The sequence below is a fragment of the Meleagris gallopavo genome, chromosome 1 (genome assembly GCF_905368555.1).
Source record: "Meleagris gallopavo chromosome 1, MGAL_WU_HG_1.1, whole genome shotgun sequence".
Lineage (NCBI taxonomy): Eukaryota > Metazoa > Chordata > Aves > Galliformes > Phasianidae > Meleagris > Meleagris gallopavo.
Window position 1 is genome coordinate 67,591,135 of NC_139404.1, and position 27,604 is coordinate 67,618,738.

General features: G+C 43.3%; 1 protein-coding gene across 13 annotated transcripts in view; it reads left to right on the forward strand.

The window, feature by feature from the left end:
* Positions 1 to 27,604, forward strand: part of PPFIBP1 (PPFIB scaffold protein 1) — a 103,457-nt gene that overhangs the window by 26,230 nt on the left and 49,623 nt on the right. For all 13 annotated transcript variants that reach the window (XM_085232114.1, XM_085232129.1, XM_085232147.1 and 10 more), the window contains exon 3: positions 27,110 to 27,271. In XM_085232114.1, the coding sequence (XP_085088240.1) occupies positions 27,208 to 27,271 (64 nt within the window). In that variant the 5' untranslated portion in view covers positions 27,110 to 27,207. The remainder of the gene's footprint in view (positions 1 to 27,109; positions 27,272 to 27,604) is intronic.

The window sequence follows — 27,604 nt, forward strand, 5'->3', positions numbered from 1 at the left end:
CACTATGTGTGAACTCTCTGTGGGATCCATAGGCTGCCCAGGGGCTTGGAAAGAAGCAAGTGATGCTCTTTGTTTGTCAGGAACCCTAAAGTCTGGCACCAAAAGCTTTTATTCCCCACACTCTTAATCAGTGGCCTGCTGGCTCCAAGAGCAGTTATCACCTATTGTCCTCCTATGTGGGTCCCATTTCTTCAGTTTTATTGCATATCAGAGTTGTGGGGATTACATTCCAGCTGGCCAGGCACTCCAGCTGGGTTTGAATGGGTCATGACTATAAAAACGTCACTGAAAATCTGACGTTGGCTGGCCTCCACTTTCTGCTGGATGTGTGTTTGGGGATTTTCAGTCTGCTGGCATGACTGTGCAAATGTCTTGCCTTCATTGAAAATCTCTGGATCCTTTCTTTCCAGATGTTGTGCTACTTTTCCTTCCCTAGGAATAGTCAGAAGCACTGGGAGCTAAATCTGCCTTCTCTTCCGCATTGCTCCGGGAGAAAGTGTGTACTTAGATCCCTCCTAGTCGGCACCTGTGGGTGCTGGATCCTCTCTCTGTTTACAGCCTGAGTACCAGTGTATCTCTGCTGTTTGGAGGCTTTCTGCTTGAGATAGACCCGTTTCCCTCACCAATCTGTCCGGAAGGCTGGAAGTGATTTCTCCTTCTGCTACTTGCTTTCACCATCAAATAAGTAAATAAAAGCCTCTCCTAGTGTGATGACCAGAGGTCCCTGCCTCTGACTCAGCACTGGGCTATGTTACGAGCTGCTGCCTACTGCTCCCAGTTGGACAGATGAGTGCAAGGGCTTCCCGTTGCCCTGTGTGTACATCTCATCATTGCATTTATTAGTGCCTGTGGCTTATCCCGTGGATACAACCCCCGTGCAGCTTCTCTTGGGCTTTTAGTAGTTGTGCTAAACTCAGATATGCTCAAAATAGTGCTGTTTCCTCTGCATGCTTATGGGAGGTGTGGCACTGGCCATGGGTGGGGTGGGGAGGCAAGGGGTTGGGGTGTGCTTGCCTGGAGCTTGAGGTCCATTGTGGCCAGACACTGGGGCAAGGCACAACATGGGGACAGCTGCAGGAGGTTTAGGGTGAGGGTATCACTTGTGTGTCAGTGTTACAGTGTTACGTGTCGTGTCGTCAAGAGTGCAATGCAAGATAAAGCTCCTAATTGACAGGAGAAGTTGCTTCCTCCTCAAATTCAGCCTTGTTCAACCCCATTGTGCTGCCCAAGCAGTGCCAGGGCATTGAATGACATAGGGATGCTGATGAAGAAACGTCATTTTTGTTGTGATTCACTTCTGGGTTCAAGAAGGGTTAAAGCCATGAATCTGCTCATTTATTTTTGAGTTAACATTTCTCTTGTGTGAATGACAACTCCCTTTAAGCCCTTCGTAGGAGAAATGAACTTTGGGCCAGAGAGGAAGAAGTGTGTCACCCTTGGCATGCGGTGGGGGGGAAAGGGGCAGGGTTTTTATGCTCGGGTTTTTTCCATCCCTTTATTCCAAGAGGGAATATTGCAGCTTACAGAAAGCAGTATGCATGTCCTTTGCTTTTGCTCTGATGTTCTATGCAATGTGGTTTGGATAACGTTAACATAGCTTCACATTATGTTCACCCACAGTGCTGAAGGCAGCTCTGTAATACACATAAAAGTCTGTACGGAGAGAAAGGGAGCTGTGTTTATCCGTACACATTAGCTTACTGCCCTGTTTATCTCACATGTGACCTCTCTGCTGCACAGAGCCTTTCTCTGCTTTTCCCCGCCTGCTTTTTTCCTTACTTGACTTTCCCAGTCCTGACAGTTGCTTTATATTCAGAAAATAAAAATTCATCCCCCACAAAGCTTTCAAATCTAATTCCGTTTCTTCCTTTGCTTCTCTGAGAAACTCTTCTTGATTTCTTCAAGACTGAGAATGTATATTTTTCCTGTTTATTTAGGCAAGCTTATTTTGTCTGCAGAAAACCTGGTCAACTGATATGTTTCATTTTGTAAATATGTAATCCTGTGAGGTTTATGTGTTGAGAATAATCTTTCTGAGCTGGAAGAACATTGTCCAATCTGTTTTAAGATGTCCCACTTTCTGAGTAGTGCATCTCATTAGAAATAGGACTGTCTGCTTGCTTGGCTTTTTTCTTTCCTTAAGTAGCTTGAGGGAGGAAATCTATCATTGCATCATCTGGTAATAATGCTTGGCACTTTATTTGCATCTTCAAAAAGTGATACAGCTCTGAATTAAACAATTTCTATATCATTGTATAGTAGTTTTTTATTTGCCCCATTTTACAGAGGGGAAAATGAACCACAAGTCAAGGGACCTTAGGCCGTGAGAAGAGTCAAATTATCACCCTGGCTCCCTGACTGCTACTGGAGTAGCACCACACCTTCCTCGTTTAAATGAAGAAAAAAAAAGTAGAAAAAAATCATGTTTGATTCCCATCAACAACAAAGGGAAAGGGAGAGATGTTTATCGTGAATGATCTTGCCTAACCTTCGTTAACTAAGTGAAGTTGTTAATGTTTCTGTATTTTTTTCCTCTTATTTAGCAGCTGAAGCTGGCATGGGAAAAGAGAGATGTCCTAAATGGGAACTGTGTTACTGCACAGGAGTTATCTTTATTATGTCCTCTATCATGTGCCACAGCAGGATTCTTGTTTTTACCCTCCTATTGTTGGCTCTAAGTAGTCTCTGGGATGTTACAGAATCACAGAATCACAGAATGGCCCAGGTTGGAAGGTACCAGGATCATGAAGATCCAAAACCCTCTGCCACATGCAGGTCCACCACTCTCCCTATTTAATACTAGATCAGGCTGCTCGGACCCCATCCAATCTGGCCTTGAACACCTCCAGGGATGGGGCATCCACAACCTCTCTGGGCAGCCTGTTCCAGCACCTCACCACTCTCTCTGTAAAGAGCTGCCCCCTGACATCCAACCTAAATCTTCCCTCCATCAACTTGAAACCGTTTCCCCTTATCCTGCTGTTATCTACCCTTTCAAAGAGTTGACTCCCCTCCTGTTTGTAGGCTTCCTTTAGGTACTGAAAGGCTGCAATGAGGTCACCTCACAGCTTTCTTTTCTCCAGGCTGAACAAGTCCAGCTCCCTCAGCCTGCCTTCATAGTGGAGGTGCTCCAGCCCCCTGATCATCTTTGTGGCCCTCCTCTGGACCCTCTCCAACAGCTCTCTGTCTTTCTTGTACTGGGGGCTCCAGACCTGGACACAGTACTCCAGATGGGGCCTCACAAGAGCAGAGTAGAGGGGGACAATCACCTCCTTGTCCCTGCTGGCCACGCCTCTTCTGATGGAGCCCAGGATACCATTTGCTTTCCAAGCTGCAAGGGCACACTGCTGGCTCATGTTAAGTTTTTCATCCACCAGGACCCCCAGGTCCTTCTCCACAGGGCTGCTCTCAAGGACTGCTCCTTCCAGTCTGTATGGATGCCTGGGATTCCTCTGGCCCAAGTGCAAAACTTTGCACTTTGCTGTGTTGAACCTCATTAGATTCACCTGGGCTCACCTTTCCAGCCTGTCGAGGTCCCTCTGAATGGCATCCCTTCCTTCTACTCTGTCAACCGCACCACTGAGCTTGATGTCATCAGCAAACTTGCTGAGGGTGCACTCGATTCCGTCATCGATGTCATTGATAAAGATCTTAAAGAGCACCGGTCCCAAGACAGACCCCTGGGGATGCCTCTCATTACCAGCCTTAACCTGGACATAGAGCCATTGATGACCATTCTGTCTGCGGCCTTTCAACCAGTTTCTTATCCATCGAGTGGTCCACCCATCAAATCCACATCCCTCTAGTTTGGAGATAAGGATGTGCTGGGGGACCATGTCAAAGGCCTTGCTCAATTCCAGGTAGATGACATTGGCCGCCTTTCCCTTGTCCACTGATGCCATCACTCCATCATAGAAGGCAACCAGATTGGTCAAGTGTGACCTTCCCCTGGTGAAGCTATGCTGGCTGTCTTTGATCACACGCTCTTTCCTCATGTGATCAAGCACATCATCCAGAAGGATCTGCTCCATGATCTTCCCAGGCACAGAGGTGAGACTCACCAGCCTGTAGTTCCCCAGGTCCTCCTTGCACCTTTTCTTGTAAATGGGAGTGACGTGGCCCTTCCTCCAGTCATCCTGGACCTCACCTGACAGCCATGACTTTTCATATACAACAGAGAATGGCTTAGCAACCACCTCAGCCAGGTCTTTCAGAGGAGATCTGGAAGTAATTGCAGCGAAGTTGATGACTACTGCTTTGCATTTGATTAAAACTCCTTTTCTTCCCCATAATTTTTCTTTTTTTAATGAGACCTAGAAAAAAGTGCTTCAGAGTTCTGAGCTGCATTAGAGAAGGTTAGCCCTGCTGAGGAGGATAGATAGCCTACTTGTGAATAAAGTGGTGTGGTGCATAAGAGCAGAAATCACATGAAGAATTTCTTCATCTTTGGAATGTTTCTGGACTGCTTCACCACAGGTTCTCAGATGCTGCCTGTCCGCCTTCTGGCTGCGTTCAGATGCCTTGTTTGATAAACTTTCTGGTGAAAGGCTTGCATGACTTCAAGCAACTTTATTCTAGGCATGCCTTGCTAGTAAAGGCAATGAGGAATGCAGCTGTCTTCAGCCACGCGCTATCTGGGAATGCAAAACATTGCCAAGCCCTTTTAGGGGCTTGAGCTTTAACTCTGTGCATGTATTTTGTTTTCTGTTTTGAACGGGTAGGACAGACATATCCTGATGCCTTAGAAGGGATCTTCAGCAACAGATTGCAGCATCCAGGTACCACAGCCAGCATTTTTTTTTTCTTTGCTAGGAGGGAGGTTTGTGTTTTTGTTTTCAACTTCTAAAATCACACGTTGTGGAGCATGCTTGCAGCAACTCCTGAAGATAACTGGGCTGGTGACCTGGGCAGCTCTGGATCCACTCCCTCCACTACCTCACTTGTGCATGCTTTCTTCTGTCTCTGAGAAGAGCTGTCTTGTTCCATGGCATGCTTGCAGGGCTCTCATTTCATCCATTGTTTCACATGATACCCGAATTCCTGATGACTTGTCAGCTGATTTTTTTATTTTATTTTTTTGAGGAACTGAACGTGGCTTATTCTGATTCTGGATGTTTTTCCCTCATGTTGTTTGGGAGCCCACAGGGCTGAGTTGGGATCTGAATTTTGCACCAGGAGGAGCAGAGCAGCTGGTATGCAGGCTTTCATGCTTTACTTGCAGTGCGTGTGCTCCTGTTGTTGCCTTCGTGTCTTTCCTTTGTTATCTGACCACTTCTCTCCCTAGTCTTTGATTTTGACAGCTCAGGAGAAGAATCTGTGTGGGGAGCTGCATGTTTGCCTAGGACTGTTTTTTTTGTGGGTTGAGTTTTGTGTGTGTGTGTGTATGTTTTGTAATTTTTTTGAGGTATTGCACCCTGAAAAGGTGAATGCTTTTGTGAACGTGTCCAGGGTAAGTTGCTTGAATCTTGCTGATAATCCCCATCAAGGAATTTATTGGAGATACTTCAGTATCTTTATGTGTTGATTAGGTATTTGAAATTAAAAGAGGGAGAGAGCTACCTGACTATCCAGATATTTCTTCCTTCTCTACCTCCCACTTCTCTAGTGCAAATTCCCCAAAAGGCTGTGGTTGTGCCAAGCAGGAAAATGAGCTTTTTTTCTGGTGGTGGTGATGGTGGTGTGTGTTTGTTGTTTGTTTGTTTGTTTGTTTGTTTTCACATTTCTTCCAAACTGTTTCCAAGCAGCAAAGAGAAGCTGTTGGATATTATGGGCTGATGGCAAATATCACTGGCATTCAAGGGAATATGAGCAAAGTGGGAAGAGTGGGCAAGGTGGAACATTAGGCTTGAACAGAACAAAAGAAGCAGTGGGAGTTGGAGGAGGCAGTAAACCGCTGCCACTAGAAAGTGGGAGGCAGTGGGTACCTGAGCCAATGAGGTTCCCCACAGTGAACTTGATTACTGCCTGCCCTGTTTTGCTTGCATAGCCAAGAAATTCCATTCTAAAATAACGTAAGTGAACACGGTTTTTTTTAACTGTTAAGAGTTTAAAATTGCAACTTCTTCCACGTCCAACTGCTCGTATCCCCACACTCTCATGAACAAGTCCTGCATTACAGCTTAGCTTCTTGTTACTGCCTTTCTTACAATTGTACTTGTTGGAGTAGGATGTCTAGGCTAACCTATCTCTAGGATTCAGGTTCAGCCTGGGAAACTAGAGTTTCTGTGCCAGGTGGTGATCCTTATGGTGGATCTGAGTGGTACGAGTGGACGTTTATGGAAACTGCCTCACATATGGCCTAAGGGATGTTCATGGGACCCTTGTCAGCATGGGTCTTCACATGGCATCAGCTGGGCAGCCCTGGGTTGGCAGGGCTGGCCCGGGTGTGCAGACACCTCCTGGGTGTGGAAGGCTGAGTTACACTAGCTGAGTCTGACTAGTGGGAGCTTGATGGTTTTCTGCTTTGCTGTCAGAGCTCTAAGCTGGCCTTTTGAGTTTCCCAAGGCAGTAGGTTCCAGACTCAGGTTCCTGAACAGTGTTGAGGAATAGGTGACAAGGTGTGAAAGGCAAGGGCTGCTTCAAAGGATGCAGGCGCTCCAGAAATCTGCTGGTGGTTTGCAGCTGATTGCAGGACCTTAGGAAGGAGCTGCTCCACTGATGGCATGGCTCAGCTGTGGCAATGCGAGTCGCTCTGGTTACAGTGAGAGATGTGCCTAAACAGGATGTCTGTATCGACCATCCTTGAGCCTTTCCAATTTGTTTCAGGGAGGCTCAGATCCATACAGCATAAAATTGACATTTGTCTCAGGTCTGCTTATCTCCCTGCCAGCATATGCTCACATCCTGATTTGATACAAACAAGCTACCAGGTGTTCTCTTATCTCAAAACCAGAGATCCACCTGAAATTCTTTTTTGGGGAATTTGAGAGCTTTTTGGATAAAGCTGCCTGTCTATAAGCATTTTCCAGGGCTCGTCACACTTGGAAATCATGGTATTAAAATAATTGCCTTTGAAATGAAGGGAGGGTCATATGCCCTACATCAGAAATTCCTCTTAGTACTTACTAATCCGGTATATAAATGTCATGGCTTACATCCACAGGGTGTTTATATTCAGTTTTTAGCTCTAACAGTATCCCTTACTCTTCAGAATAAATGCCATATAATCTGGTTATGAGCAATATTCTTAATTTAGATACTAAAAATAGGACATAAACAGATCTGAGTTACTTTAAGAAAGTAGGAGAGCAAATACCTTTGTCTGATGAGGGGAGGTCAAGTTCACTGGAGTCACTCAGTATTCAATATAATGGTAAAGCCAGAAAATTCTATCTGTTTTGTTGTCATAGTACAACGATTGCTGCATTTTTCTCTTCTCCTCGGTTTCTCTGAGGACCTGGTTCTCCTCTGTCTTGCCTCTGGTTATACCTCTTCTGGAAATTATAAAGAAGGCATAGGTTGGGAAACATCGTGGTTTTTTAATTTTTTTCCCCCTCATTATTTCAGTGCACACTGATCCAAGTTATAGGAAGCAGTAGGAGATGAAGTTGTTCCTAAGAGCCTTGCAGTGTTGCACTGATGAGAAAGATGCACATTTGGGGAGGAGAATTGTCTTTTTTTGTGGTAGGTGGACATCATCCAAGAGGCTTGGATACTTGAAACACTTTCCTCACTTAATCAAGTCAGTTGTCCTGTGCTTGGAGAAGGTTGCTGTGATGCTGGGATGTTTATCACAAAATGCTTTCTTATGTACTTGATGGCTATTTATTTAAATAGTAACAAGAAAAGAATCAGTACCTAACAATAACCAGTACCAGTAAGCTAATGAAACTAACTTTCTTGACTGTCCTTGCAAATTGCTGGATAAGTAGCCAACTTCTTGCTCCTTGTCACCAGCAGTGAAGGCTGTTAACTTAGCTGAGTCATTCTCCGTTTTCTGGTCAAGAGATGAGTTTTCCCAAGACTCCCAGTTGCTTCCGTGAAAGTGCTCCCTGGCTTTCTACCTTGTGTGGACTTAGCATAGCCCCCCATGGAGAAAGATATCATGGAACTTCATTTGTTTACTCTGAATCTCTGAGTAATTTTTATTATGCTTTCTGTATGGACTCAAGCTAAGTGGTCACAGACGTTCTATGTAAACTGAAGTATATTTTACCTAGAAATATCCTGATGAAGTGGTTGCTCTTTTTATGAAGTGGTGATGTCACACTTAGAGCAATCCAGAGCAAGATCGCTGTCGAATGTGTCTTTATGGCAGACTTTGAGTTTTCAGCATTTCCCTGCCAACACACGCATACCAGTAGCTGTGCTCAGAAAGTCATTTTCGTTGGAGAGGGAAGGAGAACTGCAGCCACAATGAAAAGGATGCTTGTGAGTACTTGATCCCATTCAGTTTGTGGCAGAGCTCACATCTGGTGGCTGCTAGGCTGAAGTAATTCAATGTAAGGAGAGCTAGTATTTCACCATGGACCTTGTAACAGAGTGCTGATACTGAAAGCATCTGCAAGGTGCACAAAGCCAGCAAGATTTAGAATTATAGAAAATCCTGTGATAGATGGGACCCACGAGGATTTTCAAGTCCAACTCCTAATCTGTATTTTGAGGTCCTGTTTTGATCAACCATTTGAAGAGGCACTCAGTGTTAAGTAAGTATTCCATGCCACTGGCTTCAGTAGCATTAGGAACGTGCTTATTATCAGATACGGATTTATGCAACTTGCTGATCTCAGTCTGGATGGATTTTGCTGAAAAAATCCTGTGCCAATGGACAGATCATCATCTCTGTTCCAGGCTGTGGTTCAGCTAAGTTGTCAATCTAATTTCAGGGGAACGGATTATAAACACTGCAAAATGTTGAGCTTGTGTAAAGCCACTTTGTTTGATAAGGAGCTGCTCAAAATATTTTGAAAGTTGAATTCTGTTCTGGGACTGGGCAGCCAGTTAGCTGTGCTGATAAGGCTCTGTGCCGGGGCATTTTGGCTGCTGTACCTGCATGACTTGCTGCTGAGCAGTTGGATTTGATGTGCTGTGGTGTCATGCTACCTAAGGTCTACCAGGCAACAGCTGTAGTAAAGCAGCTCCAGGGATTCTGCCAGGGCCACCTACCCAGGCAGGCACTCCACCATCTTCTGTCTACGTACAGATGGAAAGTAGGCTCAGCATCCCATCGGGTGCTGCAGTGTTGTGGGGAAAGCAAAAACAAAACAAACAAACAAAAAAAAAAGCAAACAAACAAACAAAAAAAACAACAAAAAAACCCCCAAACACTTATGGCTGCTCTGGCCCTTTGGATCTATTCCAGGCTCACAGCACAGGATGAAAATCTTTCAGGTGGGAGACGTCACTCTACCACATCTCTGGCTATCTGGGAGATAGCCTTGTTAACTATCAGTATTTTAGCTCCCAAAAAGTCTAGCAACAGAGCAAAGCTGGTCTGCAATTTTGAGCTTCCAAGTTCTCCTAGGAGCCTCTTTGTGAGTTTGATGCTTTCTGTCTAAGATCTTGGCATGAATTTCAGTTATTGCTGCCTTTCTTTCCTCCCTCTACTTCTGACCTCTGTCAATACAATAGTTCCATACTGGTTGCTGCTTGCAGGTTTGACACTTTGAGATGTTAATGTTTGCATCTTAGGAGTAGAGTAGCTTTGCCTTTGCATGCATCTTGAACTCCTTCATAGCCTATCTCATGTGTGCGGCCCACGCTGTGCAAAGAAACAGTTCTGTATGCAGCTGTGTTCCTATTTACAAGACCTATGTCAGACTTTATGCTGTGCCTCAGAGCTTTGGAAAGAAGCAATGATGTGCACCAGTCACTGGCATCACTTACTCTGCATGGACCTATGAGTGCTCATTGGGATCCTGTGCCTCATGCCATAGGATTTTCTTGCTGCCAGGATCTGGTGCTAAAGTTATGCTTTCTTGTTCACAGGGGTGTTGTCAGATAGCAGTAATCTTTTGTTATTGAAGGTAGGTACAGTACTACTAAGAGTAACTGCCTGTGGGAAGGATGGGAAAGAGAAGCCCACCGACACTGCAACATCAGAAGAAACCAATTGATGTAGACATTTATGATGACGAGAAACCATGTACATACATGACAAGGAGTAGTAATGGTAGAGCCAACTCTTTTAATGTTCCTGCTATCAGATTAGTCATCCACACCTGTTAATTCCTGCAACCACAAAATACGCAGACAGTTCTGAGCTTTGCATTACTAAGAGTTAAGTTGTGTATAATTTACAGTGTATTATGGTAGCTATAGTGAATGCCATGATCCACACAGTGAAGACTGTAGCACTGTTACTGTCCTGTGTGTTATCTGTAACAAGTGTGCAGCTTTGCTTATGTCGCAGTAGGAAAGGAAATACACACGGTCCTATTTCTGTCTCTAGGTGTTTGCAGAAGGCTCTTTGGAGTGCTCCATGGTGCCAGATGCTGCCAGCCCCACCGATTTCTTGGGATCACGTCAAGTCTTGCAGAGAAGTGCTGGACTGGGCCACAGTCCTTAAATGAGAACCTTCAAGACATAGACAATGAAGATGTCTTTTTAGTGCCTTTGTGTTTTAATGTGCATGCTGGATGAGAAGGCACCTGCTTTCTCCCTGCTGCTGAGAAAATCATAGAAAAGAATCATAGAGTCATTAAGGTTGGAAAAGACCATTAGGATCATCTAGTCCAGCCCTCTAGCCACTTCTCCCATAATGATTCATTAAGGGGTGACTGCACAGGCAGATAAACGTGTTTCACTCAGGTAGGCTAGTCCATCAAAGTAGCAGTTCAGACAAAGTGACAAGATTCCTAGCTCGTATGGGTGACTTGTAGTTTGAGCCTTTTCGGGTGGTCTAAGCTGTTTCTTTTAATGAAGCACTTTCCTTCATTTTGATGCCAGTTTTAAGCAAGACTAGCTCTCTTTAGTTAGACAGTTGGAATTAGGAAAACACTATTATTCTTAGTGTAGATGTACTCTTGGTGTTGCCAGACTGTTTGTATTATGTTCAGTCATTATCCTCACTTAATTTGGAAGTTTTGTACTTGGACCACTGTGCTTTAGCATCAAGAAGCCAAGCTGGCATCACAGTGCACAAACAACAGTTTAAGGTTTTTTCTCCTTAAACAAAGAAGATTTTGTAAATCACAAGCAACTTTTCCTTGAATAGCGTTTAAGAAGATTTGCAGAAGCTTCAAAACGGGCACAAATCCATCAGAAGTGTGCCCAAGTTATCAGCATTTGTTTCACTGAAAAGTGATCCTTGGCTTAGGAAAATGGAATGGTGTTTAAGTAGCTGTCTTGTTTCCCAGCATCTTTTTTTAGATGCAATAATGCAATGCAGGCAATTAGAACTCTACTTTTTGAAGATTTTTAATTAGCTGACACTACTGATTGAGATCTTACAATCTGTAAAATACAGCACGTCTCTTCATGCTCCTTTGTCTCCTATGGCACTACACTTTCTTTTAAAGACATATAAATAGGTTACTAGGGAAAAAAAAACCCAAACCTTCAAAACAACAAACCAGGGCACAGAAATGACAATTCAGTATTCTTGGCATTTCTCAGAAAGCTACTTATGATTATCTCCTTAAAATGGCTTTTTTTTTTCTTTTTCTTTTTTTTTTTTTTTGCCTGCAAGTTAAATAGAGAAGCATGAACTGATATTTCATTAAAATATTGTTAGAGGCCTGAATGCATTTATGATCCCTGAGACATTTATGATCCTTGAGACATTTACAGGAAGCAAAAACTTGCTATTTAGAACTGTAAAAAAAAAAATTTATCAAAGAGCAAAAGGCAAATCTAAAAGGCCAGCTGCATGGTTCAGATACTTCCACTTCCAGAGTTGTGGTCATCACCACGCTGAGGTACTGGATCCTGTTAATGTATATATCTGTGAATATTTGGTTAGGCATTGTATGTTGAACCAGAATTTAGATAAACTGGAGTGATGATTGCCAGCATTCGTTGTTAAATGTATGGCTAAGTGGATTATCTTCTGAATATTTCTCAAGAGTTGATGAAAAATGAGGAAACCACAGCTTTCTCATGTATCTGTCATACGAACAATGCTTCTTTTTGTTTGTTTTTTATTTTCTTCCGTTCAATTCTGAGTTTTTCCATTTTTTTTCCGTCTCTCACTTCCTTACATCAGGGAGTTAGGCTTCTGTCAAAGACTTCAAAATGTAGTGGAAAAAAGGGTGTTGGAAAAGTTGGGAGATCGGAAGATAATTTGCTGGGTAAGGCCAATAGCAGCAGGAATAGTTGCATAGAGCATGTTACTGTACCATTTTGGAAGCACTATTTTGGTATTTCTATCAACAAGCACCGAAGGCAACAAGTTGAATGTTATCCAGCTGAATTTGCCACTCAGATTGCATTGCAATAAATCTTAGGAAAATAGAAGGAAACTCTCCACTAGATTTATAAGGTAAGGTTTGTTCCATCACAAGAATTTTTTTCTTACTGAAAAATAATGTTATTGAACTCTGTTTGTAAAGGCTTTAAGGGCGGTAATCATACACTTAGGTGCATGCATTCAAGAGCTCCTTATAGTTAGGTGGATTTCCAGCAACTTCAGCAGGATTTACTGTTGAACTTGCAGCTTATTTGCACACAGTATTTATCTTCAATGATCAAGTGAGACTGTTTCCTTTAGGAAAACAGTTAAATTGTACAATGAATTGCAGGAGCAAGTAGCTTTTGCAAACTTTAGAGTACAGTTGCAGTGGCTGGTCTTAAAAGTTTGCCCTAGAATAGTTCTCATATTGTAGCATTTAAGTTACTAGAGCTTTCTGTGGTCTTGCTTTTTGGACTTCTCAATAGAAACTTGACAATAATAGTGTTATTTCAGTAGCCCTGTATTTCCGGAATATTTCAGTCCTTCAGAACTGTATATAGGGTATGTGAAGTGAACATTTTTGACCGTGTTGGATTTACTTTTCCTGTATCATATAGCAAGAACGTCAGAATTGGGGCCTTGGTATCATCACCATCTTTTGCGAGCCCAGCCTGGACAAGTGCCTTCTCTGTGTTCATCAGGGTAAGGTGTTCAGGAGAGCATCCAATCCTGTGACTGGGAAAGCAGTGTCCACAGTTCTTCAGAACTAAATGTAACCTCTCTGCAAACAGTCCCCTTACAGATGGCTCGGTAAGGCAGGTGGGTAGTAGCCCTGAGAGAGGGAAATACAGGAACAATAGACTTGTTTTTATCCGTTTGCTACATATGAAGCAATAATCAACCTTATAAAACTTATTCAGTGCTTGAGAACAAGATGTATCTCCAGGTAACTCCTGGGTCTCAATGTGTGAACATCAGAGATTTGGCCCCAGATGTTCACGTGACTGCCAAGGAACTTGCTGGTTTGTGGGAATGAAGAGAAACTGTCATGATTTGTTTACTTTCTGTTTTGTTTTGTTTTTAACACCTGTTAAACTTTGTAATAGCTTTGACAGTGCGAGTGGACCTTTGTTTTCCCCGTAAACGGATTTCTCCCTCCAGTGGCCTTCATGAGCCATGCACTGCCATTAATTACAAACTCAACCTTAATGTCAGCAAGACTGTATCCTGCAGATTAAGCTTGTGCTGCTTGCTGGGACAAGGATCTCAGCCAGAGGAGGGACTGGGACTTGTACTGTGGTGTGGTTCCATTTGACCTTTGATAGCTGGAGAAATTCTTCTTGGGCAGCTGCTATAGTGAAAACCTGAATATGGTTAACATATGGTTTTCTAGGAGACTGAGTCTTCTTTCCCCCACCAAAGGTTGGGAATGTGTGGAATAGTTTTTTTTGTCTCCTTCTTTTAGCATCAAATGTCTGATTTAATTTGTATGTAAGTAGGAAAACTTTGAAGTGTCGTTGAAATACAAAGTGAAAATACTTCAAAGAAATGAAGCATTAAAAGTGTATCTGATCCCTAGAGGTTTTTGAAGTTTTATCTTGAGAATAAGTATTCAGGGGAACATTTATATGAAAATACTAAGGCTGCTTAATTCATCCAAAATATTTTGAGTGTAGCCAGTCAGCATTCATAGAACTGTGCTGTACTAGTTTTGATTTTACATGGTGGCAAGCAATTGTCTGTCTGCATTGCAGCATCCATCACTCAGAAGTTTATGTAAAGTCTGACAGGGAAACCAAAGCATGAAGCTGCTGCAGCGTGAGATTGAGTATTATTACCTCATGCCCAGCGTAGATCACTGGATACAGCTGAATAAAGCTGCAGTGTGGTAAGCTCCCAAAACTTCAGGCTGAGGGAGGTGGGCTTGTTCAGCCTGGAGAAAAGAAGGCTGTGAGGTGACCTCATTGCAGCCTTTCAGTACCTAAAGGGAGCCTACAAACAGGAGGGGAATCAACTCTTTGAAAGGATTGACAGCTGCAGGACAAGGGGAAATGGTTTCAAGTTGAGGGAGGTAAGATTTAGGTTGGATGTCAGGGGGAAGTTCTTCACAGAGAGAGTGGTGAGGTGCTGGAACAGGCTGCCCAGAGAGGTTGTGGATGCCCCGTCCCTAGAGGTGTTCAAGGCCAGATTGGATGGGGCCCTGGGCAGCCTGATCTAGTATTAAATGGGGAGAGTGGTGGACCTGCATGTGGCAGAGTTTTTTGGATCTTCGTGATCCTGGTACCTTCCAACCTGGGCCATTCTGTGATTCTGTGAACTTCTAATGGGCTTCAGTTGCTCTGCCAGGGAAAGGGCAGGGTGGTCCATGGGAGATGATAGGGTGGAGTTTGCGACTCCAGTTTGCTGGTGGATTGCACATTGCTAATAAGTGTTTTGAACTTTGGGAGAGTTCACATCTTAGTTTTGAGATTTTTACTTCGCTCCTGTAAAAACATGCCCCATGTGCTGGAGCAGGGGGTGGTGGTTTTTCCTTTTGGCAAACGAATTCTGGTATCAATGTCTTTAATTGCAGGAATTATACTAGCAGTTCCCAGAGCTCAAGGGTGTGTGTGTGAGGAGCTATCTAGGTGTGTATAAATCATGGATAGGCAGAACTTTAAATACTGAATGTATTGTTCCGTCCTTGCCATCTGTTACAGTGGGGCTTCAAAAAGTTGGAAATTTATGAAGTTTCATGAGAACTGCTTTTTCTCAACAGCAGTGAGGTTACTTTTGGTCTCAACGTAGTAAAAGCAAATTTATAGAAAACAGTTTTAAGTGACTTGTATTCTTTTTGAAGCTTTATTTCAGTTACATCTTTGGTTGAGGGAAGGGTGGGAGAAAGGAAACAGTTAAGCAGCCTATACTGTTGTGGTGTTTTTTTTTTTCCAGTGTTGTAGACTTTAAGAAAGCAGGTGATCCTTCTTCCCCTCAGTCCCCAGCTTCTGTGCCTTATGATACTGCATTTTAAGTGAAGGGCTTCCTGTGTTCGGACTCTCAGAATATTCTCAGGTGACAGCAAACTTTCTTCAGAAACCATGAGATTCAAATATGGTTTGTTATTTTACCTTTCCTTTATGAAAACTAAGATCCTAGTGGAATTACTTCTATGTAAGATCTTGAGTATGGGAAGAAATTAGATACTGCAAGGTTTGTGGTAGAACAGGCTTTCCAACAGTCTGTGAACCCAACTGGAGTATCAGAGACATAAACTGGCACAAACACATTACAGATATGAAAGGATGGAGAACAGTGAATGGGGATGTTTCTCCACTGTTACTGTGCGATTTAACCACACCTTGGTTTGTTTCAGACTTGCTGGCTGGGCAGCACAGAGTGACATGTACTAACTCATTTGCTGCTTACATGGGTTCCTGAGAAGACCTAGGCTGCTCTGGGGACCTGAATCAGGTTGTTTATAGGTACATCAGCTCTGTGACTGGGTCGTAAACTGGCTTGTACTGCTCTTAAAATGGAGCACAAGATCATTTTTAATGCTTCAGAGCTGTGTCTGCTAAAGGCAGCCTACTGTTAGTGAAGTCAGTAATGAAGCATAGTATATTACTGTATCTAGTGAAACAGGCATTTTTCATTACACAATCAAAAAAACAATTGTTTTATACTTAGCAGATTATCTGTAGCAAGTAAACTCAAGTCTTTTTAGGCTTTTTAGGCTTTTTAAAATCACATCAGGAAAACATTAATTCTTAAAACCTTTAGATAAGAAACTTCAAAGGCTTCTGGTGCTGTGCATTGTCCACCTCCCAGCAAGGCTTTTCCTTGCCAAGCCACTCATGTCAGTGTGACCCATTCCCTCATGTGGGCACTGTGCTGAGTTGGTGCACTCATGCCAAACTCCATTGCTAACACAAATGAAGCTATTATCAAATATGCCGTGACAGTCTGTGATGTGTGGGTCCACTTCTTTTTGGTATCTTTGCATGCTTCAGTAGGAGTATTGTCAACATAAAGGACAGCATTGGCTCTTGATACTACTAGTTCTGCACTCCGTCTTTCTAGCTTTAGCAAAATAGCAAACTGCCTTGAGTTTAATGACGTGAGGTCCTTCAGAAGGCCCACAACTTTGTTTATCCTCTGGTGGATTTGTGTGATGCTTCTACTCCTTGTCTCCACCTCAGCTCCTTGCAGTGCCTCAGAGAGACTGCTGGCTGAGCCAGCTGGCAGGAGGAGGTGCTGGTGGCTCTTGGCATTTGAGCAGTAAAACTTGGGAGATCTTTCAAAACAAACATGTTTGTAAAGGATTTTTCTCTCAAATTATGTTTTTTATGAATGAAAAGGGCTGGTGCAGGGTAACACCTTCTGAACTGAGCTGGTATACCAGAAAGAAGGCTGCTGTATTCTGTGCCTTGGAAAGATACCACATGGCCTCCCTTGTTCCCATCCCATTCCTGCTCTGTGCCATGGTGAGTGTAAGGTAGCCAGGTAGGACAAAGCATGCTTCTAGCATGCTTCTATGGAAGCAGGTGGTACTGCTGTCATCCTGTTGGATGTGTGGAGCATGCGCTACCGTGTTCCTTGCACCTTCAACACGTCTGCAGATGACATTCAGCTGTGTGGAGTAGTTGATAGAACAGAAGGAAGGGATGCCATCCGGTGGAACCTGGGCAAACTGAAACGTGGGCACATGTTAACCTAATGAGGTTCAACAAGTCCAAGTGTAAGGTGCTGCACTTTGGTCAAGGCTGTTCCAGATGTGTGTACTGACTGGGGGAAGAACTCATTGAAAGCAGTCCAGTGAAGAAGAGGTTAGGGGTCCTAATGAACGAAAAGCTGGACATGAGCCAGCATTATGCTCTTATGGCCCAGGAAGCCAATCAAGAGAGGAGTGGCCAGCGGGGTGAGGGAGTGATTGTCCCCTTCTACTCTGCCTTTGTGAGGCCCCACCCGGAGTATTGCATCCAGGTCTGGGGCCTGCAGCACAAGAAGGATGTGGAGCAGTTGGAGTGAGTTTGGAAGAGGCCACAAAGATGATTAGAGGGCTGGAGCACTTCTCTCTTAAGAAGAAAGGCTGGGGGAGCTGGGTAAGGAGAAAAGAAAGCTCTGAGGAGACTTCATTGTGACCTTCCAGTACTTAAAGGGAGCTTAGAAACAAGAGGAGGACTGACTTTTAACACTGTCTGATAGTGATGTGTCAAGGGGGAGTGGTTTCAAACTAAAAGAGGGGTGATTTAGGACTTTTTAAAATTTTTTTATTTTTATTTTTTTTCTCAGAGCATGGAGAAGTACTCATATAGGCTGCCCAGAGAAGCTGTGGATACTCCATCCCTGGAGATATTCAAGGCCGAATTGGATGGGGCACTGGGCAGCCTGAGTTGTTACGTGGCAGCCCTGCCCACAGGAAAGAGGTGGAACTAGGTGTTCTTTAAGGTCTCTTCCAACCCAAGCCATTTTATGATTCTCTGTTATACCAATTGCCTGTCAGACCTACCATTACAGTATCTTCACATTCTTTATCAGTTCACTGCCTCCTTCCTTATCTGTATTTGGCGTGCTGCCTCCTCACCATGTTATGTCATGTGGGTTATATTCCCACAGAATTAATGATCTCTTCCATTGCTGCGACATTTCCCTCTGTACATACGTGTGCTTTGACTGCTTTCCTTGTTTCCTTTCCCTGTGCAACCAACCATACTGTGAGATTTTGAAGTTTTAATGAGTCTCACCTGGAACAGGTCACTGTACCACCCAAGCCCTATTTTCTACAGTAAAGCTAACTGATGAAATTCAGCTAACTCTTTCTCTTGTTGGTGAATCTCCCTCGAATTCTGTAGATGCTTTTTCTTGACTTTCACAGATTGCAGGTTTACTCCATCAGTAACCTTGTCATCGTGCAGAAGTCTAGATAGGTTTGTGTCAGCTAGAGAGCTGTCCTGGCTGGGCTTCAAAAATGCATCAATGCAGTTATGTTCTAAGTTTCTGGCTGCCAAGATTCTTCTCGGTCTCATGAGCTGCATCTTACTCTGTTGTTAAGCTGACACTGTCTGCTCATCCTGCTGTTGGGACTGTGGGTGACATGAGATACTTCTGCCTCTTACATATGCACAGAGACTTCTCCATGATTTAGGATGGAAGGAAGCAGCCACTCTCCATGGCTTTCTCTTCTGCTGGAGAGGAAGCAGAAGCAGGTCACTGTTTCCTCTGCCACCTTTCTTCCCAGTTTCCTTACTTTTCCTGCTTCAAAAGAACGGCAAGACAATAGGACCAGGGTGGGATTTTTCCTTTTCCTGAAGAGGTCACAGCTCTGCTTTGTGCTGACCTGCTGCCTCCCATCACCTTGTTGGTGAAAACCCTCCTACTCTCAGTGCCACCTATACCCCATGTCCACATTATCATTAAGGATAACACGGCTCCTAAAAATTGCACTATAATAATAGAGATTTGTTTGCCCCTCATCAGTGTGTCATTTGGAAGAAAACCTGTCCTTTCTCAGTGATGTGGACAAACATGCAAGTTTTAGGGTATACATTTGGTGCATCAACTTCTCAGGCCTTTTCAAAGCTGAGAGTTAATTCTAAATTCAGGGTTTGTATTTGAAACGCACAGTACATATGCCTGATATTTCAGTAAATCTCCTAAGTAGAAGATCCTTTTCAAATAGCAGTTAAGGCCACATGTTGCCTAAAAAAGGTTGTCTTGATGCAGTATTTCATATTCCTCAGTGTACTACTTGAAAACAGGTTCTTGGCAAAGCTCCATCGTAAGGTTGATGCAGTGGAATTAAAAGATACCAAGTTTTTAACTGTTTTTTTCTGGTTTTTTTTGGGGGGGGGGGGCGGAGGGGAGGAGTTTTTTTTGTTTTGTTTTAATGGTGAATGTGAATATGAAAACACAAATCTAGCTAAACATGTTTACTTTATTTTCTGTCTTTTGATGATTGGTGAACTCTACTTTTGCTTCGCATTGTGGTGACTCTCAAACTGTGGATCTTGAAGGTCTGAAATCCGGGTTCTAGACGTGAAGATCAAAAATCCAAATCTGAAGCCTGTCAAGTTTTTAAGTTTGTGAATTAGATCTTTGGATTCAGCACATTAAAAGAAGGAGATGTGAGCTGTAAAATTGGATCTAAACATGGGTTTATACAGCAAATTTAGTGGTTCTTAAGCTATTTCGAAGAACTACCTTTTCAGACTCTTCATCAACAGTGCCTCTTTGTTTCATAGGTTGTGTGGCCACAGAATGTCAATAACATGTTGATGGGGAATGTGAGGCATTTCCTTGCTTGCAATAGCAGTCTCAGAGAGAGGATTGAATATCTTAATTGTTTTCTAACCAGTGGACCCAAGGAAAACGTGAGAAAACATTGATTTCTCAGGCCCTAATGTGAGTAGTGGAAACGATTTACTGACTAGCTAACCAGTAAAATTTGAACAGCCTTAAATGAAGTGTTCCTGTACTTTTCTATAAGCCTCAGTTTGACCTTGGATTGCTTGTGCATAAATAGTTAAAATGAGGTTGTACAGTGTTTACAGGCAGGTCTTCACATGACACATCTTTGCAGGTAAGTGCTCCTGTGGCATGCAGAAAGCACAGGTCTAACTTGTGCATCACAAAACAAAGGAACCCATCATATGCTTTGTTTTTTTTTAATTTCTTTCAGTTAAAACAAGCAAAGAGCTGCTAGGATGCAGAATAACAGAGGTAGGCACCCTGAGACTTTGAGTGTTTACATAGGCTGTTTGCTGTGTACATCTCTCTGTCAGAATTTCTGAAGGATGCTAATCTTGTCAAGGCTTGACTTTTGCACCACTTCTGATATGTTTAACAAATTTTAAGGCAAAATGCAGAAAAAATGTGTGCAGCTAAGCTGGTTGGTACTAAAGTTGTTTCATAGTTAGAAGTAAGTTTTTCCCAAATATTAACAATTATAACTTGGAAGGACTTTTGTGCTTTATGCAATTAAAATAATTCAAAGCCTTTTCTATGGCTTGATACCTTTTATGTCAAGAATGGCCATCCCTGGAGGCATTCAAGGCCAGGCTGGATGTGGCTCTGGGCAGCCTGGTCTGGTGGTTGGTGACCCCCACATAACGGGGGTTGAAACTAGATGATCTTTGTGGTCCTTTTCAACCCAGCCCATTCTATGATTCTGTGAAGACTGTGGGATAGGCCTTCTGCCTCAGTGTGTTTCCAATCAGCTTTATCAGATAAAGGAAGTAAGTAATGATTGTAGGATAACAGGAATTAATGAAATTCAAGGAGCAAAGAGAAGATCTAGAGTTAGGAAACAAAGGTCTTGCTTAATACAAGTATAGTATTGCTTTGATATCATTAAGTTTAACAAATTCAAGAACAAATTTATAGAAAAAATAAACAGAAAACTGTTTAAATAAGTCTTTGCCAACATTTGGATTGTTTTTGTTTGTTTGTTTTTTAAATTCATAGCAGTATTTACAGTATATCCTTTTTGCATGAGTGTGCAAAATACTGCATTTGACTATTTCAGAAAGACCTTGTAGATGTGCTTGAAGTCAAATTTTTTGACTGATGCCTAAGTCTGTTTCCCAGCCGCCAGCCTCTAGCAGAATGACAGTGTCTGGTGTGGTGAGCATCTGTTCAGCGTTCCTCCCTCTTGTCTGGATGCTACAGGTGCTTTGTGCTGGCATAGGTGGGATGCTTGGTGCCGACAGACCTTGCATCCTTAACTGGTGTGGCAGTTCCTACCTGCCAAGATGAGCCCACTGGAAGGTGATGAAAACTTTGCTTCGTGAGGGACACCTGACATGTGGAGGAGTCAAGTGTCTGGCCCTTGGCTGGTGCTGAGCCTGCAGGTTGGTGGCAGCTGGAGGACGGCTTCTACTTTCACTGGACCATACAGTGGCTGAGGTTGGCAGGGCATCTGGGTCCATCTGCTCCAGCCCTTGCTCAGGCAGGGACACCTAGAGCAGGTTGCTCAAGGCCGCATCCAGGAGACTTTTGAAGATTTCCAAGGAGGAGACTCTACAACCTGTTTGGGCAGCCTGTGCCAGTGCACCTGCACAGGAAATAAGTTCTTTACGGTTGAGTCTCCTTGTAGCCATCCTCCTGAAATGGAGCAGCTACTTTTAGTGTGGAAGATCCAGCCAAGGGATGTGTCCTTTCTCATCAGCCCCTTCTTGGTTCAATATGACTGCTCTCTTGTCACGGAGGGAGTGGCCTCCTTTCATGGAGAGATGCTTCACCATTTCCCACTGTGGTGTGTGTGTGTGTGGGTGGGTGGGTTTCATGATTCTTCATGAAGGCCCTGGGCAGTCAGAGTGATGGGGCGGGAATCAGCTGTTGGATGTTGCAGGCAGAGGTGTCCACATATCACATGTCCAGATGGGGACCCTGTCATGGACCAGCCATGCCAGCAGCTTCCTGGCAGGTGATCTTCAGGTGTCAGGAAGCTTCTTGATGCTTCATGCCTCTGAGGCGGCAGACGGGAGGTGGTTTTCTTCTCTTATTCCTATCCCAGGCGTAGACACAGCTCAAAACATACTGTGGGATGAATTTGGAATCTTAACTACTTTCTTGTCCTTGCGTCATGCTGAAATTTTTCTCCCAAGTTATTCCCAGTAAGATATTTCCAGCATTTTTTTAATTATACTTTTTAAACTTTGTCTGTTTTGCTGTAAAATACCAGGGAAATGTATTCAACAAGGATCCATTTTCTTTTTTAAGGATTTTTTTTATCCAGGCCTGAAACATATGAAATGAAGTCGTCTTTTTAACTTAAATGTTAATGACCCCTAGTGTAAATGAACTGAATGTATTCACTGCTAAGTGTTAAAATGCTGCTGACTGGTAGCACTGTAGTTGAATATCTTCGAAGCATCCTATGAGAAATGTCGCCAGGTATTAACATGGAATTAATTTGAAGTAATCTTTAGTTGTTATTGTAACATATTTCAATATAAGACTTTCTGTTCATGTTTTTGTTCTGGTCAGCAAGTAAGAGCATATTCATTCTGTGTCACTGTGTGCCTGAAATGACATTTATCTTCTTGAAATAGAGCGTTACCATATAGAAATTAATTGCTAAGGTGTGTTGTTTTTGTGTTGCAAAGTGGGATTTGCTCCAGAAGACTCTTCAGGCCTCTCACACAGTCGTCTCTTAGTGCAGGACTGAGTATGGTAACATTAATTTTTACAGCAAAGTGTAGCTGGGGATCTTGCTTCTGCTATGGAACAAGTTCTCTCCTCCCACCCTGCCCATAAAATATGACTATAGTTTGTGGGCTCTTTTATTGGATTTTTGTGGCAGACTGCTAGGGCAATAGCCTAGGCTTCAGGGTTCTTTTTTCGTTCTCTTCAGCAGTCAGAAACAAGACCTAATCAAGATTTTCCATTTTTCTGTATCAAAATTTCCTGTTTTAAAGACTGCTATATAGCACTGGGAGAGCTGGGAAACTCAAGCCATCCATCTTATTGCATCACACTGTAAGAATAATCTGTAGCTGATGCTTTCTTTCCTAATGCCGAACATTTGCAGAGCATGTGCATGGGGAGGAAGGCAAGTAGGATGAAAAGGCCAGACTGCATTTCCCTGGGCTGCAATCAGGGCATAGTGTGTCCTTCCAGCTGCTGGGAGGCAGCTGATTCACCAGAGCTCTGTGGACCTTTGCGCTTTAGAGCCAGGTGCATTTTCTACCAGATGTGGACATTCAGAATAAGGCCACCCCAGAATTAAAAAAAAATAATAATAATTAGAGGATGTTGGGCTTGGACATATTGTCCCTAGATGCTTCAGGGTGTGTTATTTGATCTAGGAAAGGGAGAGCCCCTGGGTGGGGAAAATATAATTTCCTGTGTGTAAAACATTTGAGCACCTTTTTTTTTTTTTTTTTTTTTTAAGGTCTGCCGTCTTCATTAAATGTCTGATTTTGAAATCTGTACTCAGACAATTTTCCTGTGTGACTGCAGTTCACAAAGCTTGTAAGCCCCTTGTTTTTGTAGCTTTCCTTGGATTCATTTGCAGGGGAGCGTTCTGTTTCGTCTGTAAGTCATTTGGAATATAGCTTCGCTAGCTCTGTAGCCGGAGGGTTTGTCTGTCATTCAAAAATAAAAATAAAAAATCTCCACCTACTGAAAAGTGAACAGCATAGCCCTAGCAACCAGACTGCTTTGTCGGGACCAGAGGAGAGGACATTAAACAAGTAAGGCCAACTAGCATAATCTCTCGAACAGACAGGGATGCAGTGGAGATATAGCCAGTGATAGGATTGATTGCAGCCGATAGAGCAGATAGCTGCATGTGTTTTCAATTTTTTTAAAAGGTGGATTGTAAATACATCCTTGATGAAGCAGTGCTTGTTCTTGTCAGTATGAGCTCAGTGTTCAGCTGAGAACTCTTAGAAGAGGGACCTGCTTCTTTAGAAAAATAATTGAACAACCCCCCACCCCCAGCCCAGCTTGCACTGATTGTGCATATTCACGGGAGGAATACAAAAGGTAAGTCATTTTCTTGGAAAGCAAGGGAAAGCTTTTTTAAGTGGTCTGTCAAACAGGGTGCTGTCAGTGCCTTCCTCCCAGGTATGCTCTTGGCTGTGTTCTGCCAGGAGTGTGTTTCATGTGTCTGCCTTCACCCTGGTCTCTGTGTGTGCCATGGTTTCTTGTTCATCTGCCATGTCATAGATCTGTCTGCATTAAAATGATTTCCCTTTTTGATTCTTCTTGTGAATGGAAGAAACTGAAACCACTCAGTGTCCTCTGAAATATTACCTATTCCTTATTTCCTTAAGGAACTTTTTTTAGGATTTTTGCTTCTTAGCTGACACTGGAAGGGGAAAAAAAAAAAAAAAGTCCGTGAGTTTTCTCCAGGTTATCTTTCTATTAGAACAGGATTGTAAAAAGCAAAGCGAAGAAAGGAGCAAGTTTTACAGGAAAGGTCAGTTGGTTTAGTGGTCAGCATGGGCTTCTCTCAAACCTTGTCAAGTCGATGCTCTTTGATAGGCACAGTGAGTAATCATCTGATGTTACAGTGTAGTCTTTTTCTGTAATCCACAGAAGACTCTGACTTACAGCTTCTGTCTAATAATTGCATTTGTTTGTCTCCTCCCTGCACCTTCCCTTTCCATGTTCTTCCTCCTGCTGTTTGTTGTCCTTTCTTGTTTTATGCATTTTGGTTCTTTAGTTTGCTGGTGTATGAGGTCTTTGATTTCCTCCCTGCCCATCCGCTCCCTGTGTGCTAGAGATGGTGTGCAAAGGATAAAAGCGATTCTGTGCCATTACAAGGGAAGAATGCTTCCAAAATTGTTTTTTATTGCAACAGTTTTGCTTCCTGACTGCTGGATGGGATGCACTGTGCTGGGAGAGTGGCCAGAGCAGGATGTGCTGTTCCAGCCTAGTTTTCAGTGACCACTTTTAGGACCAAATAGCTGGGCAAATGGGATCTCATTGCATTGTGTCCAGTTGTTTGGTTAGGGGCTTTTTTTTTCTTTTGCTTCTCCAAGTTTCTCAGCTGTAAGGTTGTTCTGGCAGTTGAAAGATGCTCCACGGATGGTGGAAGGGTTTTTGGAGAGCACTGTGATCTTGTGGTCTTGCTTCACCAAATTTTATCTTAGAATTTTTCACTGTTGGTCCTGGAGGTGCAGCTCCTTTTTAGGATAGCAGGGAAGGAAGCTGTGCGCAGGCTGACATCTTGCTGGCCTCAGAGGTAGGGCCAGGTAATAGCAGGGAAATGCTGGAGGCATCCTGGATTCTGTCCCTCCCACTGTCTGTCCAGCAGCTCTCATCAGTACTGCTAGCTGTCTTGGGGATTTTTGGTCAGCGCGGACAACTTTTATTCAGGAAGAAGTGGGTTTTTTTTGGAAATAGTTCTGGGGGGCTGTGCCTAGATGAAGTGCAAAGGGAGATTTATCTCTTGCCTTGGCTGTATTGTTGAAGCATAAATTAGCAGCTCCTTGCCTCCACTTAATGTCTTTCCTAAACATAAGATGAAAAATGGGGTGCAGTGTGAGCAGATGTGGTAAGGGATAAAGTTTTCCTTTTTTATATCAGACTTTGAGCCTGCAAATAAAATGTTTCACTGGAATTTCCTGTGTTTTCATTTGTCCCCACTGGCTCTTGTCCTGTCACTGGGTGCTGCAGAGAGGCTGGCTCTGTAGTCTTCATTGCTTCCCATGAGGTGTTATAGCACACTGTTGAGATAAGCGCTCCTAGTTCCCATTTATTAATTGGCTGTTACTATTTTGTTGGTGATCCCTTTCCACATGGAGCTACAAGGAATCAGGATTTTGTCTGCAGCATCAGCAGCAGTTCTGTGGCTGTGTACTCTTGGTTTGCAGAGAGAAATCCAATGTCAGTCATTCACACTCTGTGCTCGTAGATGCCTATACTTTTTAGATTTTCTCAGGATCTGGATATTGGAACAAGGAAATCCTAAAAGAGAAAAGATGAGACTGTTTACAGAATTGTCTGTGTGTTTGCAAATTTGTCTTTGCAAAAACAGAGTTCCCTGAACCCTTTAAGCAGACATAGAGGCACTGGACTATATATCTTGCAGGAACTGCATATTGTGCAGGATTGTACTCCTTGAAGTTAATTAATTACACGGTGTTCAAAATCAGATTCTGCCTCCTTGAAGGCTGGAAGTCTTCAACTGTGGTGCTTCCACATTTGTAAAGGTTTGCAGTGCCTTGACTTCCAGCTGTTTTGACTTTCTGAAGTTCTCTCAAGCTTTTCTAAAGTTCTCTTGGCTTTTATAACTCTGGCAACTAAGTAATAATAAAGCTAGGCATTTGCCAAAAGAACATTAGTCTTTGTGCTGTCATTCAGCAGTTATCTTAGAGTTTGGACCTTTTTTATACATGTTGTTATCCAGCAGGTGAAGTATTTGCTGGTGTTTTGGTCTGGCATTTCAGCAAAGCTGGCTGGCAGCCTTCAGTAACAGCTACCTCACAGCTGGGTCAAACCAGTAAGGTGATTTGTAGGAGGGAAAATGTACTTTATAAACATGTATTTCTGATACGTTTTGGTTTTAGTAGACTCTGTTGCAGGACTTAAACCAGAGATACTGTGAACAACTTTCTTAATTGCTTCTGTTGGGGCAAATGTCAGCGGCAGTGCGGCCTAATACAAAAACCAATTAGCAGGGTATGCAAAAGGTTAAAGTGCGTTTTCCTTCCTGGTGTTTGTTTAATTGTGTTCTACGAGTGTGCCTATAGCAGAAGTAGTCTATCCTGTTCTAGATGAAAGCTGTGGCAGTCTGGGCCGTTTCCGTGGCTTGTGTCTGTTGTGCTGGGCTGGAAGGATCAGCTGCACCTTAGACCTCTGTGGCCTCAGCTCCACAGAGCATCTGAGCATGTGCTCACCTCACAGCAGTGCTGGCCTCGAGCCCACTGTGGTTCCAGCTCCACTCCATGAAGATAGCTGCTCTGCAAGCTAGTTTTTGTAGACTCAACTGGGAATACTCTGAGGTCCAGTTCTGACTTTCAGGAGCTTCATGGTGAGAGCAGGTGCAGCATTACAGCATGGATCACCACTAGGCTGGAAGTGACGTCTTTAGCGGGGTTTAATTCTGAGTTGCTGCTTCCTGTTAGCATTAGAAGGCCTTTGTCTTCTGTGCAAGATTCTCTGAAGTGCCAAAGAGGAGCCTGGGTCATTAAGCTGGTACTTTGATTATTAAGAATGCCTGTCCAATTCTGATGATGAATGTCTCAGATCTTGTGGACAGCAAATGTCCCCAGTTTTGTTACTGGTCTAGTGATGGTGGTGTCTGAATTCAGAGAACACACAGTGAAGTGAAATTCTCTTTTGCAGGTTGAACAGCTGACTTGAGGCTCTGGATCCACCTTGCACTACTGGTGTCTTATTGTTCCTTGTGGTGTAGCTGGTGATTGTTCCCAAGAAGAGAGAAGATGATGAGTGATGCAAGTGACATGCTTGCTGCGGCCTTGGAGCAGATGGATGGCATAATAGCAGGTAAATGCTTGGAGCTGCTTGTTCATTTAACTACTTCAGTCCTCCTTTTTCATATTCAGAATGTGGAGTGCCAGACTGGGGTCAGAGTGTGCTGGTGATTTTGTTAGGTGTCTTGCCTTGTGACTTAGAGATTACAGGCAAATGGAGTGGGTGTATTGCACACTCTAACACACAGGCACAGCTGAATTGGTTGCAGGCTTTCTCCCAGCCTGTATCAAAGTGCTGCTTGCAGAGGCTGAGTTCTTCTGGTGCACATAGCACCCTGAAAGCCAAGGACAATGCACATTTCAAACTGGGATGTGTTTAAAGAGCTACTGCAAGGCAGGAAGATGA